The 20,245-nt window shown below is 32.4% G+C and overlaps 2 protein-coding genes across 2 annotated transcripts; one reads left to right on the plus strand and one right to left on the minus strand.

Annotated features, from left to right (window-relative positions):
* Positions 1-3,758: 3,758 nt before the first annotated feature.
* LOC122279454 (galactan beta-1,4-galactosyltransferase GALS3-like) lies at positions 3,759-6,933 on the plus strand. Its single transcript, XM_043090135.1, has 2 exons — positions 3,759-5,092; positions 6,435-6,933. Exons 1-2 carry the CDS (start codon positions 3,894-3,896, stop codon positions 6,778-6,780), a joined length of 1,545 nt encoding a protein of 514 aa, XP_042946069.1. The 5' UTR covers positions 3,759-3,893; the 3' UTR covers positions 6,781-6,933.
* Positions 6,934-18,172: 11,239 nt separating this feature from the next.
* On the minus strand, positions 18,173-19,124 carry LOC122278500. Its single transcript, XM_043088682.1, is given in 2 exon segments — positions 18,173-18,599; positions 18,602-19,124. Coding segments are annotated over 2 exon segments (762 nt in total). The 3' UTR covers positions 18,173-18,360.
* Positions 19,125-20,245: the final 1,121 nt, after the last annotated feature.

The following is a 20,245-nucleotide window of genomic DNA, read 5'->3' on the forward strand; positions in this document are numbered from 1 at the left end:
AATTAATTTACTGTACAAACCGCGTACGGTAGTTCACAAAATTTCCACACCTTTTACTCATGGCCCGACGACCGGCGACTAGATCTACTGTGCTTTACTAATAGCCGATATAAACGCGTCGTAGCCGTAAAAACCGTTGTTTTCTTTCTGCATAGACAAAGTAACACAGGCGGAGTTTCGTTGCCATGCACTCGTATAAATCTTTGAAATTTCTTAGGAATAAAGTCGTTTAGTTCGTTAATTGGGTCAAGTTTTCGGTGCATTCCATTTCCGTGTTTTTGAAATGATTTTAACATGGAGAAGAATCGGTGATTGATTCCGCGTGGCGGTGTGCCCCTCTCTCAGCCTCGCCGATTATTATATCATTTCATATTATACGTAAGAAAAAGATCGGCCGTCCAAACATGGGACTCTAAAGTCTAATGTGGTCCACCTGGCTGGCGCGGCCACGCGTCCAACAGTATTAAAAAAACAGTTATTTTCATTACAATCTTTATTATAATAATAATAATAATATTATTATTGTGTCGACCGAAGACAGACCAGCCGGAAGGACAGCACAGCGCAACAGAAGACACCGTATTCCGTAAACTGTCACGGCCTTTTATGATTGGGAATCTGTTTGCATCATGCCCCTCCCCGGATTGAGTAAATATTCTACTATTTTTATTTTATTTTATTATTATTTTTATATATTTTTTATTATTTATTATTATTTAATATTTTATTATTATTTAAAAAATATTTGATATCACTGCCTAAATGTTACCTCTCATTTAGATTTAAAGAGTATTTTATTTCATCTCATCTCATTATTATAATTTTTTAAAATTCTAAATAAAATATAATAAACAATTCAATTTTTTTAACTCTCAAAATGATAATAATATTTTATTTAAATTTTAACTTTTATCTAAAATCATCTTTTTTTATCTCTAAATCCAATCAAACCCATCAAATCATTCCTAATATTGAATATTACTAAATTCTCTTTCTAAATATGTAATTTTTTACAACTTTTTTTTATTAGAATCACTGTCATCATTATCTTTTTATAATTTAAGTATGTTTTAATAGTAAATTGAGATAAATATTAAAAATTGAATAAAATTTTATTTTTTAATAATAATATTATTATTTAAAAATTAAAAAAATTAAATTATTTATTATATTTTATGTAAAAATTAAAATAAAAGGGCCTTATTCTCGTTATCATCCTCTAAAAATCCTTCTGTCAAAGTAGCTACCTATAATTTCTTCTTTCACTGTCCATTCTCAAATTATAAACTTTCCTACACGTCATGGCAAGTTTCAGCTTTTTCTACTATTATCAAATCAAATTTATGCTCAGTATTTTCCATCAAGCTAGAAATTCAGCATTTAATTTAAGATATTATTTAGATAATGAATTGATATAAAATAAATTAAAATAAAAGTTAAAAATTAAATAAAATATTATTTTTTAATATTATTATTATTTTAAAATTAAAAAAATTAAATTATTAATGATATTTTTTATGAGAATTTAAAAAAATTATAATGACGGAAATGTGATGAAATACTTCTTATATCTAAACGAGACGTTAATCTCGATAATTACTCAATATTATTGTCCTTTGATATTGACATTATATTATTCAAAATATCAAGAAAACTAATCATTTTTATAAATTCATCCATGAGATTCCATACAATTTTTAGATCCAGCCTCTTTTTTTTTTTTATTTGTTTCCTAAGCAAACTTACATATTATAAAGTAGTATTACAAATATTTAATGAAGGTCTTTATCACTGTCAGTGACTCAGTATATATAACATAAAGTTATTCCAATTCATCTTTCATTATTGCCTTTCACAATAACATAAAGTTAAAACTAGAAGACTGTGCAAAGTAAAGGGGGTATGGTGGCAAGAACGAAAGAAATAAATTCATTGGGAAATGAGACGAGACTCCAGACGCCTCTTTTGGCACGAGGCGAGGTTTTTTATAGAGCCGGCCCCCACCCTCTCTCTAGATATATATATAAAAATAAAAATAAATACATAATTATTTTATAACTTTTTATATAATTATATTTTAAATATAAAAATAATATTTACCCTTCTAAAGTTTATTATTTTTTTAAAAAAATTAGAATTTTTATAAAAAAAATTATTTTTTAATAGTCATCTTACTTTTTTTAAAAAAAGAATGCTTTAAATTTGTGAATTTTAAAACGGTATCTATTATTATTTTTAAATATAAGATATTTTTATAAAATAACTTATAAAAATAATAATATTAAATATTTTATTTAAAATATAAATATATAAAAAAATAAAATAGTAACTTTATCATCTGTTTTATATAATATTTATTTATTTCCCTCTTGAAGTTTATGTTGTTTTGTTTCTTTTAAGGAAAATGCTAGATTTCTGTTGGGGGCTACCGCTCCCAATTTTTTTTAATAATTAAGTAAAAATTATTTAATATTATTGTGAATTTTTTATATTTTTTTAGATATTTAAAAATATTAAAAAAATGATATAAAAAAAGAAATAAAAATAATTTTTTTTTTACCCAGCGAGATCCTCCAGCGGTTGGCCGTAGCACTCTCCTTCTTTTAATGGGTAAACAAATATAACGGTTCGATAACCGACAACATCTTTGTTAAGTGAATATAATAAAATACATTGTACATGGTTCAGGCCTAAACCCTTCCAAATTTGGTTTTTAACTTTTTATTTGTTTATTTTGGCATGTAATTTATAGTTTCTTCGTGTGAGTGAAAAGAAAAATAATATTTATAATTATAAAATATATAGTGTAGCATAATTTTTTGAAAAAAAAAATAAGTAAATAAAGATCTATATAAAAAATAAATTTTATTTTTGTTAAAAAATTATGCGATACTTGTATGACTATATCTAATATTACTACGATATAAATCTGAATCACATTACAAAGCTTAAGGGTAAATGTTGTTAAATACCAAAAATCAAATTCACAATTACTAGTGTAATTTCAACAGACAGTCCAAATTTGAATCAATTAAAACAAAACTCACTTTTTTTTAATTTTTTAATTTTTATATATTCATTAAATGAATTACTTATAAATATAAAATTATAATCGATTTGATTAGAGTTGATTAATATTGTAGAACAAACTTGCTTATGTATTATAATACAAACAGAGTAATGTTTTTTATTATCTTAATTTTTATCATTTGTTTATTATTTTATAATATGATATTAAATAATTAAGGATTATTTATTATATTTTATTCGTAAACCTATTATTTAATATTACATCATGAGACTATGAGAAAATAAATAATGAATAATTTTTGAAAAATGTTATATACAGTTTCCAAATAAAAACTGCAATGCAGGTATATGTAATTTTATTTTTAAAACTTTTTAAAATTATTAAAATATCTCTCTTAAAATAATTTTTTTCTTTTTTAATAAATAATCTGTATATACAGTTTTCAAATAAGGATTGCAAATAAAATTTTTCTATTTTTTTCTTTTTTCTAAATAGTATAAAATATAAAATAATTTAATATACTCTTTATACTTTTTATTAATATAATTAATTATATAAATTTTTTTAACACATAATCAACCATATTAATAAAATAGATTACACACAAATTACTTCACGTAACATTTTTATTGTTATAAATAGGGAAAGTGATACATCTCAATATAATTATTTTGATAATAAAAAATTCCAGATGACAGTGAAGGGAGAACGGCTAATAGTGCTCGTTCCAATATAAACACACATAATGACAGAAACTTTTTGAGGCAGGCAGAAAGAGAGACAGGGAGATACAGAGGAGGATAGGATAAATCTTTCTGCCATTCTTCTTCCTTCCTGAATCCTGTTCTTCTTTTACTGACTGATGGATAAACCTAAGGAGAAAGAGAAGAGGATGTTGGTGGTGGGGGTGTGGAATTTTGCGGCAGAGCTTAAGCTGTTGTTAACTGCTCTTCTAATACTTTGCAGTTTGGCCACCCTTCTCCAGTTCTTTCCTTCTCGTTTCACCATCTCCACCTCCGATCTCCGCTTCTGCATCTCGAGGGTCGTCACCACCGAGATGGCCCCACCCACCATTACTTCCTCTGCCTTACATTCTTCCCTACTCGCCCCCCCACCTTCTTCACCGTCCCCGCCACCGCCGTCTCAGCCGGCGTCAACGTCCCTTCGGCAAGAAGATCAGACGCTTGATAATGGCGTTATCAAGCGTGGCTTCAATACTTACGGCGCGGCCGCCTACAGCTTCGTCACTATGGGGGCTTACAGAGGAGGCCTCAACACCTTTGCCATTGTGGGTATAGCTTCCAAGCCCCTCCACGTCTTCGCCAAGCCGACCTACCAGTGCCAGTGGGTCCCACATCTCAACTCCTCCGAACCCATTTCCGCCGTCGGCTACAAGATCCTCCCGGACTGGGGCTACGGCCGGGTCTACACTGTCGTAGTCGTCAACTGCACCTTCTCTCAACCCATCAATACCGACAACTCCGGCGGAACATTACTCCTCTACGCCTCCACCTCCGGTGGCGGTGACCGCAGCTTCAACGTCACGGACACCATCCCGGCCTTGACAGAGTCTCCCGGATCCTTGAATCTCGCATTGTTTACTTCAAAACCCAAGTACGATTATCTGTATTGTGGCTCGTCCTTGTATGGGAATTTGAGTCCCCAGAGACTGAGGGAATGGATAGCCTACCACGTTAGATTGTTCGGGGAGAGATCGCATTTTGTGATACACGACGCGGGTGGGATTCATGAGGAGATGTTGGAGGTGTTGAGACCATGGATGGAAAAGGGCTTTGTGACGTTGCAAGATATAAGGGAGCAGGAAAGGTTTGACGGGTACTATCACAACCAGTTCATGGTGGTAAATGATTGCTTGCATAGATACAAGTTTATGGCTAAGTGGATGTTCTTCTTTGATGTTGATGAGTATATATATGTGCCGCCCAAAAGCACCATTAAAACGGTGCTCGATTCGCTCTCCAACTACTCGCAGTTCACCATTGAGCAGATGCCCATGAGCAGTAAGCTATGCCTTTACGAACCAGCCGGCAGAACCTACAGGTACATTCCATGCGTCCTGCCCTCTGCTCTTGATTGCTTTTTTTCTTAGCATGATTTAAGTTGAGAAAATAGTGGGAAATTGCTTGGGTTGAACACAGTTTTTGACGTCTTTTACAATGTCTTCAATTTTACATTTTCCATGGGTGGATAGGTTTTAAAAGCCAACTTCCTGAGCAATTAAATTTCACCTAGGCAGGGGAAATGTCATACTTGTAGTTTGAGAATTGTTTTACACTTTTTGAATTTCAGTTATTGAAGATTTGATGTTTGTATTGATCTGCGTGGTGCGTTTATCGAAGGAAATTATAGATCCAGATTGTTTGATAGTAAATAACTTGTCGTGTTGAACTCACATTGCCATGTTAGTAGTTCAATCCGCACGGAGTTTATCTGTTTGAGAGCATAGGTTGTAGTTTTCCCCCCATACAAGGGATTTTACAACCTTTACAGTGCTGCACTTTATTTGTGTTAGCAATTGAGTATTTCATACTATAATCAGTTTTTATGAATTATATTTAATCTTACTACATTTACATTATTATGCTGTAGTTGGGTGACGGGAGCATTTTGGCATTGATGTTGAAAATATCATGGACCAAAGTGTTTTATACATTTGGAACCATTGGAACTTTCGTGTAGGATTGAAATTGATTCTTCCTTCTCATGGTTGTTTTAGGGTATGTGGAAGTTGGGTGGGTTTTGTATGTCATGCATGCTTGGGATCTTGTTAATTCTTAAAAGTAGTATATTACTCATATTTTTTAAAGATTCCTTTTTATTTTAGGGAACAATCCTTCAATGAAAGGTGTTCTCTCCTGGCGTAAGATGTAAGATAGGCCAAAGGGTCAAATAATTAAGTATAATATGATTTTTGGAAACAGACTGCTCCCCAAGTGTAATGAAAGGCACTTGAATGCTTTTTTAAAAGGTTTGACATCCGTGACAATTCAATTATGTTGTTACTGATTTGAGATAAAGACTGATGCCGAACCAGAAAATAAAAATAGTGAGGTTGGGAACGATTTTTCGGGACTTCTTGATAGGAGGGTCGTAGGCTAAACCATCTATATTGTCGTTCGTAGAACTTATTTTTTATATTTTTTTTTCATGTTTCATTGTAAGAGCCATGTTAGCCAATGATTTTTGCTGGACGGTTGATTGTTTGGTTCCATTTGAGGTGGATCGTGTACAACAGAAAAGCCAAGATGATTTGTTTTCAGAAACAATCAAGATATTATTTGTCTATGACTTCACAGTTGTTTTGATGATGACTGCATTTGGCATTGAAATACATCTTCTTCACATCCTTGTCTTGTAATATTCTGTGATGTCCAAATTTCAGGAGGTGGGGGTTCGAAAAGCTTGTATATAGGGATGTGGTGAAAGGAATTAGGAGGGACCGCAAATACGCTGTGCAACCGCGCAATGTATATGCCACTGGGGTACATATGTCACAAAACCTCGCTGGTAAAACAACTCATGAAACAGAGGGCCGAATCAAATACTTCCATTACCATGGAACCATAGCAGTCCGGCGCGAACCATGCCGGAACCTAATAAACTCGACAGAGATCGTATTCGAAAAAACCCCATATGTCATGGACACCACAATGAGAGATGCTGCTGGGTCTGTGAAGAACTTTGAGCTGAAAATGATTGGATCCAGGCTACAAAGGACACGGCAATGACAACTATTTTTTCTTCTTCAACCTTTGTACTATTCTCTTCTATTTTTGGTTACATTAATCTTTTTTAGAAAAGGGAATCGATTGGAGGTGGTTGATTAGAGTTGATGTTGGATTCTTTATATATATATATATATATATGAAGTTTAATATTCATTCTTTAGATGTGCAAGTGTTTTGATAATCCTGTTTGAATGGGTTGTCGGTAAGGGGCCACCTCCACATACATCCACTGAAGGTGGCGGTTGCGTGGCTGCTATCTCGCTTTATTATTGTGTTCATGAATTTATATGCTTTCTCTGCTTCACAGCCACAGGAAAAAAGTGAGGAAAATGATGCTTCGACGTGAGAAAGGATTTCGGTTGTTGGCAATAATATGCGAAGGGTTTGGCTTTTTTGACAAAGTCAAAAAGGTCATTGTGGGCGACACCCAGGCCTAAAGGGATCTTTCGGATGTCATGTCATGTAACTAACGCAAGGAAAAAAGAGGAGAAAATAATGATTGTGAGCGACTTTCTTCTAATTCAAGAGGTTTCATAACTGAGAAATCTAATATTAGGATGCGGTGCAAAATCAGACAATCAAATTTGTAATTTTATTTTAATAAGAAATTAATATGGAAAATGTTATTTATATTTATAATTCTACTTACATAACCATACTGATGTGTTAGCTATTAAAATTTAAATGAAAAAAGAAACACTGATGAAATAGAGGGGACCATTCAATAGGGGTATAACATTATGCATAAAGTTGTTGAAAGAATCATGAGATGACTGTGTGTGATTGGAGGTGTCAAAAGATCAACCCATTAGGCTTTATGCAATTCTAGATATAAATTTAAAGTTTACAAAACTCACATGGGTCTATATAAAGTGTTCTAAAAGAATAAGACCATGTTTAGGAAGTAAGATAATCTCATTTCATGTTTAAAATTTTCCTAATTTTTTTTTAAAAAAAAAATCACTCAAATATAAAATATTTTTCAATTATAAAATTTTAACGTTTTCAACTAATTATTATAATTTTTTTAAACTTTTAAACAAAATACAAAAAATAATAATAAAATTTTAACTATCAAAATTAAAATAATATTAAAAAGTTATATTCTAACGTAAAACATCTAACGTAAAAAATAATAATATTTTTTTTTTTCATCTTCCAAAATTCAAAAACATTTATAATAAACTATTTTACTATTATTAAGAATTATTTGATTATTACTAACAAAATGCTAATCATATCTCGTTATTCAACCATACCCTAATCTTTCAAGTAGATTTCACTTTTTGAAATCTACATATATGAAACAACACAATAAGAGATGGGTCCTCTGCTTGGCTGTCCTGAGCCTACACATCACCTAAATCATTTGTAGTCCTTATAATTGAGGTTGCCACCTGTCCTGGCTGCATATTTTGTCTGTGCAATCAAAAGGAAAACGAAGCAGATTTTCATCAAACTACTATAGCTATTTACGTTTTAATTAACTCCATTAGATTTAGATTTTTATCTTTTATTGTAGTTCAATTATTACATAAATTTCCTAGCAAGGATCTCTCTCTCGTTATGTGAGCAGAGTTGTTTGGATAATGTCACTTCTTCATCCACTTTTAATATCTTCTATATACAATCGTAAAATCTATAAGCGTCGTATAATTATTTTGAAAAAAAATAAAATTTATTATTAAAAAATTAATTTATTTTTATATAAATTATTTATATAACATTTATCCATTTCACGATTAGAAATCAAATGCAAACTAAAATTTAGGTAAATTTATAAATTGAAAAGGCATTTGAGACATAGAATTAAACTTTGAATTGTAGAAATTCTCTTTGTACCAGCGGGTTCCAACCAAATCAGTTTGATGAAGAACTTTATTCGGTGGTAACAATGATTACATCACGTAACCTAAAATTAATAATACTATACCAAAGATGGCAGCTTTTGTACTCAACCGTTGCATTGCAATAATGTGTTTGACAGAGATGTGAATGAATCACTCCTATATTTAATCACTACCCTCAGCCTCACGGCTTCTGCAGACTCCAGTGTGGGCGGTGTTCTGTAGAGAATATATATATAAAAGTTTATGTAAACTCATCTCCCAACTGTGGGATCTTACGAAGATATATCAAATGATTTGAGTTTTGTTTTTGTGAAAAATAGTATTTTTTAAATTTTATTAAAATATATATTTAAATGTTACAAAATAGATAGAGATATCTTTAATTTTTTTAATATATAAAATTAAAAAAATAATAAATTTGATTAATAATTAATATGAGATAAATTAATGCGGATTAAACTGATTTCAACTACCACACACCAATATGATCTCCAATGTACTAATTTAATTGAGCAGCCTTTGCCAACTCATGATATATATCACTGTTTATTTCATCAATAATTAAACGTTGAGAGGTAGAAATTATGGGATTTTGCATCAAGTTGGTGTTTTTCTCTTTAATTGGATGACTTTTTGTTTGGTGGTTCCCAAGTCATGAACATGTTGATGGAAACTTGTTGGGTCAAAACATCTTGATGGGATTTTTGAGCTCTGTTTGCATACAATTAAGTTGGTGTCTAAACACAATAACTATTTATTATAATTAGAGCAAATGTGTCAATATGGATGGAGGATTATAAATAGATTTTTTGGGGTCAAAAAACTTGAAGAGGAGGTCACCACGAGAGAGTGATCAGGTTTTTTGGACCTATTCACGTGAATTGAGTGACATCCTAACTAATGGTTTCGACGGTTATTAATAACTATGATGCATTGATGGTAAGTGTTTTGTTGTGAATGTTTGGGTGTGTGAAGAGAGGGATGTGTAGGTACGTCCATTGACAAATGTTTGGTTATTTGCGTTTGTGGAGTCGGGGGATCTCGTCGTCAGACAGACTGAGAAAGCAACGTATAGACGAGGACAATAAGATATAGCTGGCGGCAGGCATGCATGCAGCTGAGCTGCCATATATATATATATATATATATTTTTAATGGGATAAAGAGCTTCAAAGTTCAAACCACAATGGGAATGGAGAAACCCAACAAAAAAGGAGGGGTGGCCACTGCCAGCATGGGCCTCAATTTCCCTTTTCATATTATATATATATATAGAGGTAATACATGCATCTGTGACAGACCATTGAAACCGGCCGGCGGGGGGGGGGGGGGGGGGGGGGGGGGGGGGGGGGGGGGGGGACACATTCACATGATTACTTGTGGAACAGGAAGGTTCAGGGCTCTTGTATTCCTGCTTGCAGCATCTGGGTTAGGCATCAACACGGGAAGGTGGGGGAATAAACATATGTGATTAGCTTTTTTTCCTCTAAGCAAGATTTCTCTAAATTATAGACAGGAATACAAGAGGCCGGGAGGGATGGGAGACTTCAACACTGCAAAGATAAAAAACAATTAAATGGACGATGTGTCCGATAAATAGAATCTAGGTAAATAAGCAAAAATTTTATTTACAGTCATTTTTATATATTATTTTGTACATTATATTTATGTAATTGGTTGTGTATTAAAAAAAAATTAAAATAGTCAATTATATCAGTGGAGTGCGCAAAGAATACACAAAAATGATTATATATAATATTACTCATAAATAAACAAAAGAAGTACTGAAGTAGTGATTTTAAAATCCATTTAGTGTATTATTCAAATGTTGTTTTGTTCCGCTTGCTCTAATTGAGTATGTATAATGTTAGGGATAAGTCTCAGTTTCTCAAATACACAAATCTTTATAAAATGTAGGATTAAAATAAAAGAATTTTTCATAATGGGTTCTACCTTTTGTTTTTTTGTATAAAAAGTTTAATAAATGATTGACTATTGTTGTACTTTTACAATTGTATTCTTGTTTCCTATTTTGAGTTTTATGATACAATCCTTAATTCCTTGTATGATGCTAAGGATGGCCTCCACTTGGGGAGATGTCATGGAAGTGGAGGTACAAGTTTAATTAGTTAAAAACAGGGAAAATGTTGTTCGAATCGATGGTGTATCAATAATTTACCAATTTTTATTTTTTTATTTTTTTTAGTGATTAAGTAAGTGAATATTATTGATTTTATATTTTTTTTTATAAAATAATATTTAAAAATATTAAAAAAATAAATAAAAGAAAAGAATAAAAATATTTTGAAATGAAGCAACTGTTAGATTATCTTATCGGTAGAGCATCGGTCCCTGTAACATGATCCTAAAAACGTAGGATTGAGGGAACGAAAAGACCAGGCTGTTTGTGTGGTCAATTTTTCATTTATTGATGAGGAGGAAACAACAGAGGTTCCCGCTCAGCTAGCTATATGGGCCCTATGTTTGCAAAAGATGCAGAAAACATTGTGGTTGTGAATGGGCCGGGCCGTCTAGGAACGGTTTTTCACTTCTTCCTTGTTGTGGCTGAGTCCCATATAGACAATCAACTTGCTAACTTGAATCTATCTATTCTATTTAAATATTAAAAAAAAAAGTAGTATTTGTTATAAAGTTATTTGTACGACCAAATTTAGCTATCAATTAAGATCATTTTTAGTTATCAATTAAGACTATTGAGTCATTAATTAAGACTTAAGCTATACCTAAACTCCTTCGTACTCATATATATATAGGTATAATTCACTTGTATATGATCAAGTTTTGTATTAAATAACAACTTTTTCTCTTGTAATATCCTATTTTTCTTGCAATATCATTTCTCTTTTAATTTCATAACACGTTATCAGCACGAAAGTTCTGATGATTTTGAAACTAGTAGTCTTTTACTTCAAGTAAGTTTTTCAATATATTATTTATAGTTCCCAAAATGAATATGAAATGTTACATTACTTATTATTACTTGATGAAACTCTATATTTATTCTCATAATTTTGTGAATGTATTTCTTATTTACAATATAAACATACTTATATTCCTGATTTATATATATATAGAAAATGTCAAATCTTACAAAATTGAAATTTGTTGCTTTTTACATTTTTAGAAAAAATTATTTATATTAGATCCTTGATGCCGAGATCCATCTGGATGCGATGGACTTGGGAGATACGATTAAAGAAGGAAATCAAGGCGACTGGCAGGACAGCGCTAAGGTAATGATTTTCGTTCGGTACCATTTTCATGAAGAATTAAAAATTGAGTATCTCACGGTGAAAAATCTCCTTATTTTGTGGAATGATTTAAGGGAGAGATATAAGCACCAGAAAATTATAATCCTCCTAAAAACTCATCATGATTGGATGCACCTGAAGTTGTAAGACTTTAAAAGTGTTAGTGAGTCTAATTCTGCATTTTTTAAAATTAGCTCACTATTAAAATTATGTGGTGAAAAAGTTACTGATGATGACTTGTTAGAGAAGATATATACTACTTTTCATGCATCGAATGAGCTCCTGCAGTAGCAGTATCGAGAGCGAAAGTTTAAAAAATATTCTAAACTTATATCTTGTTTTCTAGTGGCTAAGCAAAATAATGAGATTTTGTTAAGAAATTATCAGTCACGTCCTACTGATTCTATATCATTCTCTAAAGTGAATGGTACTAGATTTACACCATTCTCAGATGTGAATGGTGTATTTTTTCAAAGAAACCGAGAGTGTGGACGTGGTAGGAAAAACTATAGAAGTGGAGGTCTTAGAAGCAACCACATTAAAAGGAATGATAATAGATATATACCGTACCACCAGAAGTGGTTCAACTCAAATAAAGGTAAAGGTCCTCAAAATAAATTTTTAAAGAAAGATGAAGATAGATGTCATAGATGTGGTATGACTAGACATTAGTCTCGTACCTGTCGTACAACCAAGCACTTGGTTGACTTATACCAAACTTCTATAAAAGAAAAAACAAAAAAGTTTGAAATAAATTTTGCTGAACCATTAGATGCTTTAGTTTATATAGATGGAGAAGATATTACAAATCTTGATGTTTCTGACTTTTTTTAGGATTCTAGTAGTAGAGTTGATAATTTGATTAGTGATAGAAGTGTTCATTTTTAATTAATGTATTTTCCTTATCTTACTGTAAAAATTTTTTATATTTTTTATATTTTGTAGTAATGAAAGTTTTATATATTTTGTATAATCATGAGTCCTACTGATAAATTTTTTATCTTTGAGATAAATAATAGAGATGTATGTCTGGCTGACAGTGCTACAACTCACACAATTCTTAATGATACAAAATATTTTCAAAATCTAACATTAAGTAAAATCTGCGTTCATACCATACCTGGTTCATCAAATCTAATTGAAGGCTCTGAAGGAACTTATATTATGTTGCTTAATGGCACCAAATTTTGTATTAATGATGCTCTATTTTCTTCATGATCTAGAAGAAATTTATTGAGTTTTAAATATATATGTCGTAATAGTTGTCATATTGAAACTACCAACGAAGACAATAAAGAGCATATTCTCATTACTAAAATAATTTCGAGTCAGAATCTCGTATTAGAAAAACTGTTTGCTCTCTTTTCTGGATTGTATTATACAGAAATAAGAACAATTGAATCACATGTGGTAATGCACCAGAAGTGCATTGATCCCAAAATATTTATGATTTGGCAGCATGATCGCCTTGAACATCCAAAATCAATAATGATGAGGCAAATAATTGATAATTTGTATAGGCATCACCCAAATAATCAGAAGATTATCTTACCCAATGAATATCCATGCTCTGCATGTTCTCAGGATAAATTGATTATCAAACCATCTCTCTCAAAAGTTGTTTTTAAATCTCCGTCATTTTTACAAAGGATTCATTGTGATATATGTGTGCTTATTTAACCACCAATTGGACCGTTTAGATACTTTATGGTTTTAATTGATGCATCAAGTCGATGGTCACATGTTTGTCTACTTTCTACTAGAAATATTGCATTTGCTAAACTTCTTGCCCAAATAATTAAACTACGAACACAATTCCCTGATTATCCAATTAAAACTATTCAATTAGATAATGCAGGTGAATTTACATTTCAAGCTTTTGATAACTATTGCATGTTAATAGGAATAGATGTTGAACATCCAGTTGCCCACGTATACTCAAAATGGTTTAGTTGAATCATTAATTAAAAAGCTTCAACTAATCGCTAGACTTTTACTTATGAAATCAAAACTTCTTATTTTTGTTTAGGGACATGCTATACTTTATGCAGCATCGTTGATTCGAGTTAGGCTATCAGCATATCACAAATATTCTCCATTGCAGCTTGCATTTGGTCAACAACCAAATTTTTGCCATCTTCATATTTTTGGATGTACGGTATATGTTCCAATTGCACCTCCACAACTTACAAAGACGGATCCTCAATGTAGACTTGAGATATATGTTGGGTTTGATTTTTCATCTATTATTAAATACCTCGAGCCTCTTACTGGGAATATGTTTAAGGTACGTTTTGAGGATTGTCATTTTGACAAATCTATTTTTCTAATATTGGGTAATGAGAAGTCGGTGCCTAAAACATGATAGAAAATTACTTGGGAAAAAAATCTCTGTCCCAATTTGATTCTCGTACGAATGAATGTAAACTAGAGGTTCAAAAGATTATTTATTTGCAAAGTGTTGCAAATCAATTACCGGATGTATTTATTGACACTAAATGTGTGGTAAAATCATATATTCCTGCTGTTAATATTCCAGCAAGGATTGCAGTCCCTGAAGGACAAGTTATCAAAACAACAATAAGTCAGTCTAAGATACACCTTAAGCGTGGATGACCTATTGGTACAAAAGATAAAATTCATCTAAAGAGAAAAATACAAAATAAATTTGGTACTCCTGAAGAGTATATACCCACAACACAAGCCATATAAGTAATTGATGCTCCTGAAGAGAGAAAATCTCCTGAAAAAGAACCTCCTGAAGAGGTATTTAATGAAATGTCTTCCCTTGAAGAGGGATAGATACCTGAAAATAACGAGATCTCGATACATTTCATGAGTACTGGAGAAAGTTTGGATAGAAATAAAATTGTTGTCGATAACATATTTTCATATAAAATAGGCCTTGACATTACCAAAAGTAATGAAGAAATTGAGCCAAGAACTGTCGAAAAATGTCGACATAAAAATGACTGGCCCAAATGGAAATCAGTTATTGAAACTGAATTAAACTCTCTAGCAAAGCGAGAGGTCTTTGGACCAATTGTACAAACGCCAAAGGGTGCAATGTCTGTTGGATATAAATGAGTATTTATGCGTAAGCGTAATGAGAGCAATGAAATTGTGCGATATAAAGCACGACTTGTTGCACAAGATTTCCTGCAGAAACCAGGGATTGATTATGAGGAAACATACTCTTCTGTTATGGATGCAATCACATTCATATTTTTGATTAGTTTGGTAGTTACAAAAAGATTGGATATGTAGTTGATGGATGTGGTTACTGTATATTTATATGAATCATTGGATCATGGCATATATATGAAATCCCTAAAGGATATAAAATTCCTGAAACTTCTAATCTGAATACATCCAAAAATATATATTCTATTAAATTCAAATATCTTTATATGGGTTAAAACAATCCAGACACATGTGGTATAAACGCCTTAGCGAATATCTATTGAAAGAAGGATTTGAGAATAATCCAATATGCCTATGTGTTTTTATTAAGAAATTAGACTCTAGATTTATTATTATTGCGGTTTATGTTGATGATCTAAATTTTGTTGGAACTCTTGAAGATATTAGAAGAACTGTTACATATTTAAAGAATGAATTTGTATTGAAAGATTTTGGCAAAACGAAATTTTGTCTCGGCCTGCAGCTCGAACATTTGCAAAATAGAATTCTCATTCATCAGTCAAATTATATAGAGAAAGTCTTGAAGCACTTTTACATGACAAAGCTCATCTCTTGAGTACTCCAATGGTTGTTCGATCATTTGATATGTAGAAAGATCCATTTCGTCCTTGTGAAGACGATGAAGAAATTCATGGTCCTGAAATACCTTATCTCAGTGCAATTGGAGCCTTGATGTATCTTGCAAATTGCATTTAGTCTGATAATGCATTTTCAGTTAATTTACTTGCAAGATATAGTTTCACACCAACTCAAAGACATTGGAATGACATTAAACATGTTATTCGATACATTTGAGGTACGGTTGATATGTGATTATTTTATCAACATGGATTAAGTCAGCAATTAGTTGGATATGCGGATGCAGGTTATTTTTCATATCCACACAGAGGTAGATCTCAAACTAGATATGTATTTACTTATGAAAATTCTACTATATCATGGAGATCTATCAAGTAAACACTATCTGCTACCTCTTCAAATCACTCAGAGATCATTGCAATTCATGAAGCAAGTCGAGAATGTATTTGGCTAAGATCCGAGATTCAACATATTCAAAAAAAGCGTGGTCTTCCAGTGATTAATGATAGTCTAACAATTTTATACGAAGATAATGCTGCTTGTATTACTCAAATTAGAGGAGGATATATCAAAGGTGATAGAATCAAACATATTTCATCTAAATTCTTTTATACCTATGAATTTTAGGAGAAATGTGAAATTAATGTCAAGTAGATACGGTCAAGTGATAATCTGGCAGATTTATTCACTAAAGCATTACTAACTGCAACATTTAAGAAAATTACGCAGAATATTAGAATGCGAAGACTTGAAGACCTATTATCATACACTTTTCAGGGGGAGTAAATGTTTTGAAAACTTGTGCTGATTGTACTTTTTTTCTTTCGCTAAGGTTTTATCCCACTGGGTTTTCATTTGCAAGGTTTTAATGAGGTAATTTTAAAGCACTTGGTAGTACACATGAATGTTGTACTCTTTTTCTTTAGAGTTCCACTTTTAAACGGTCCGTCTGCTATTGAGGCATAAACAGCCAACTATAGAATTGTGCCACATCATCAATTATAGAGACTCTATAATAAACTCATTACACTAGATTTCCTTTACCAAAATAACTCTACTGCAACTCACCAACTCTACTTTTCATTTCCTCTCTGTAACTCACCAATTTCACTTTTTTCATTCCGTTTTGCCATGGAAGTCTTTCCCAAGCTCTTCATCATCTTTTCACTTCTCGCTCTTGTTTCCGCTGACCTCCTACACCATTTGGAATTAGTTCAACTATTTTCTCTGTACATTATCATCATCCTCTTTCAAACAGAAAAAGTTGTTAATCCACAACAACGCCGGTGGCAAGTGGAGCTGCAGCTGGGTACCATAACCAATTCAAGCCATATATATTGCAGAATTAGTGTGTGCGAGGGGGGGGGGGGGGGGGTGTGGGGGGGGGGGGGGGAAGGATTTGGTGGCTTTTTTATTCTGTGAAGTTGGTCTGTGGTGCGGTATAACGGAAATAAAGTGAAACTCATACGTGTCATTTTTTTATTGGCAGGCTGTTATTTGAAGAAAAACAGAAGGACCGGTTGAAAGTTTTTCTCTTTTCTTTATCCATTGGTTTTTTCCACTAGGTTTTTCTTTGGCAAGATCTTAAGGATGTATATTTTTTATGTACGGTCATCCAAGGGGGGAGTGTTATAAAGTTATTTGTATGACCATTTTTAGCTATAAATTAAGACTATCTTTAGCCATCAACTAATACCATTTAGCCATCAATTAAGACTATTGAGCTATCAATTAAGACTTAAGTTATACCTAAACTCCTTTGTACTTTTATATATGGGTATAATTCACTTGTATATGTTCAAGTTTTGTATTGAATAACAACTCTTTTTCTTGCAATATCATTTCTCTTTTAGTTTCATAACAGTATTTATAATTTTAGTTACAAAGTTCATTTTGTTAATTTTTCTTTTTAATTTCATAATTTTCAGCATATCAATAACTAACATATAAAGAAATAAGTTTTTCTTAAATACATTTATCATTTTCTATATTAAAATTGCGGAACATAAAAGACAAACCGGTAACTTTAAACAATAAATTGAGAAAATCTACAAATATAATGTATGATCTCCAAGAACAATAACAACTAATAGAATTCATGGATCAACGTTCAAAATAACTACACTTGTCATCACATATCTCAACCTATTTAATAGAATGCTGAAAACCCTATCTTAACCTCCGGACCAAAACATGTACCTCACATAATTTCACAGATAAACAAGGATAACTAGATGTTCCGAAAGAAAGAGATCCACCTGAGAAATCCTTAACATTAACCTTGCAGACATTGGAAATATATGATATATCCAGCCAAGAGAAATCTGATTGTAATACACATAGCTATCTTCACTTGCATCCCTAGCATTTTCCATTCTAACCCTGTTTTGGTTACAACAAACACCAATTCATTCTCTTATAAGTGGCCATTTCGTCACAAGTACCTTGTCATGAATAAGCATTTTTCTTGTAGAGTGCAATTAAGAATGTGAAGAAACATAAAATGCTATAGATAAGTGGACTTCAAAATATTAATCATGCAATAGTCCATATTAAAGTGCTAACACAGCCAAAATGGTCAGCACAAATTTATAAGGTAAATGACCAAATATACAAATGCATCATTAAAAAGAAACACAAACATTGCAATCTGAGAATAATGCATGATGCTTTATTTATTTACTCTGTGCTTCTAGGAAAGCAGTGAAGTCCTCCCTTGCCTTGAGCAATCGAGGCGAAATGCATAAAGTTGGCGAGTCAGGGCACGGCGTAGAGAAACGAACATGGCGAAGAGAAGATTCATCTGATCTCGTGCCATTCTTCTTTAAAATTCCTTTACGATGTTTGTCGAAGACAAAAGCTGCTGTCACCGTTGAATTTGCATCGTCAGTAACGCTACTTCGGATCAACTCAATGGCAGATCGAAGTACAAATGCTTGGAGTCTCCATTTTCATCACTGCCACGACATATGGCCGATGAAGCCCAGGACCCACATTCGAATTTTTCCATGGAAACTGTCCTTGATATGACCTCTCCGATCGCTACTTCTTCATTCCCGGGACTTACTCCGTTTCCCGTGCAAAACACTTGCAAGAACAGGCACAGAAGATCACAATTGAAACCCTTTTCGCAAGGTTCCATGTTCCTGTCTTCTTCAACGGCAGCATCTGGTTTAGGCAGCCTACGCGTCAGTTCATCCGCAGGAGCCCTTCTTCTTCCTTCACCGCATGACTTGCTTCTTTGTAACATAGATTCTGCAGATAATTGCTTGTTGGGAACTGGATTTTCCTGATCTGCAGAATAGTGATTATGATGATCAGCAAGATCATGATTGGTATCATGACCAGGATTCACTTTGTTTTCGTTTCTCCAAATATTTTTCAACATAATCAGCCAAATATGGGCTACCTTGGGAGTCTGCTGCAGCTTTAACAACATGGGTTTTGGGCCTGCAACATGAGGCTGCAGCCTGCAATATTAATATAATTATAAATTTATAAGCTTATTGATCCCTTTCTCATTAATGGACATGGAAACCTCACATTATTTTTCTATAGGTTTCTTCCACATAATAAAACATTGTTGATTGTTCTAATCTCCAAACTCCAAAGTATATATTATTAATTGAGCAATGCTACATACAGTTACTTTTGCGTATTCCCTGTGCACTCCACTGATATGATTGGCTGGATTAATTTTTTTTTTAATATTCAACCAATCATATCATTGGAGTGCACAAAAGAGTGCGCGAAAATGACTGCACATAGAATTTTTGTTATTAATAATATATTTTTCCAGATATTTTTTGTTTATTTTTTTATCCCCTGTGACTGTGTACAACTACTCCTATATGCCAGCCAATTAATCTTTAACATAAGTGTTCTAGATTCAATGCAGAATACCAAGAACTAAAAGATGGATTTCACTCAAGGTTGGCTAGCTAAATAAGTAAAGCATGGCATACTCAAAAGGCTTTTCAAGGGACTCAAACAAGCTGGCTTAATCGGTTGGAGGCTTGGAGCTCCATATTAAAAGTGAGTCAACCAGGGTTTTGATATTTTCTTAAACAAAAACAAGTTCACTTGCATGCACGATATATATGTGATGGGAGACGAGTTGGGAAACTTATAATATTGGAGGAGCTGATTCCCACTATTTCACCTTGGGATCGTAGCATGCATATTGTGATCTAAAATGTTTTAACTTTGTGTGTAGAGACTAGAGACTGCTCCTCCACTTTCTTCTTGATCTGCTCCAACCCCACATACATATAATCCCAAATCTATATTCTAGAAGAAGAAAATATGATTGAAATATATGTGGTATATGCCTGCTGAAAAGTCCATAAAAAATGGTTTTGTGTTGATGAATTAATCTCACGTTACCTTTAATTTAGATAAGGTCTTTGGCATGTTTATAAGGTTGAAGTAAATTTTTCTTTTTGAACGCGCTTTATGATATGAGTTAGGCTCATGAATTTCAAGACCTTGTCCACAGGAAATGTGAAATTTATTTCTCAAAATTTTGTTCAACCAAGGAAAAGAAAAATCAGCCTCTTA

Source organism: Carya illinoinensis, chromosome 10, assembly GCF_018687715.1.
Source record: "Carya illinoinensis cultivar Pawnee chromosome 10, C.illinoinensisPawnee_v1, whole genome shotgun sequence".
In the NCBI taxonomy this organism is placed as follows: domain Eukaryota; kingdom Viridiplantae; phylum Streptophyta; class Magnoliopsida; order Fagales; family Juglandaceae; genus Carya; species Carya illinoinensis.

Excerpts from the sequence above, each read along its gene's own strand:
- LOC122279454 (XM_043090135.1), top strand. The coding sequence starts at position 3,894 with ATGGATAAACCTAAGGAGAAAGAGAAGAGGATGTTGGTGGTGGGGGTG. Across the intron at positions 5,093-6,434 it reads CCAGCCGGCAGAACCTACAG|GAGGTGGGGGTTCGAAAAGC; the intron begins GTACATTCCATG and ends TCCAAATTTCAG.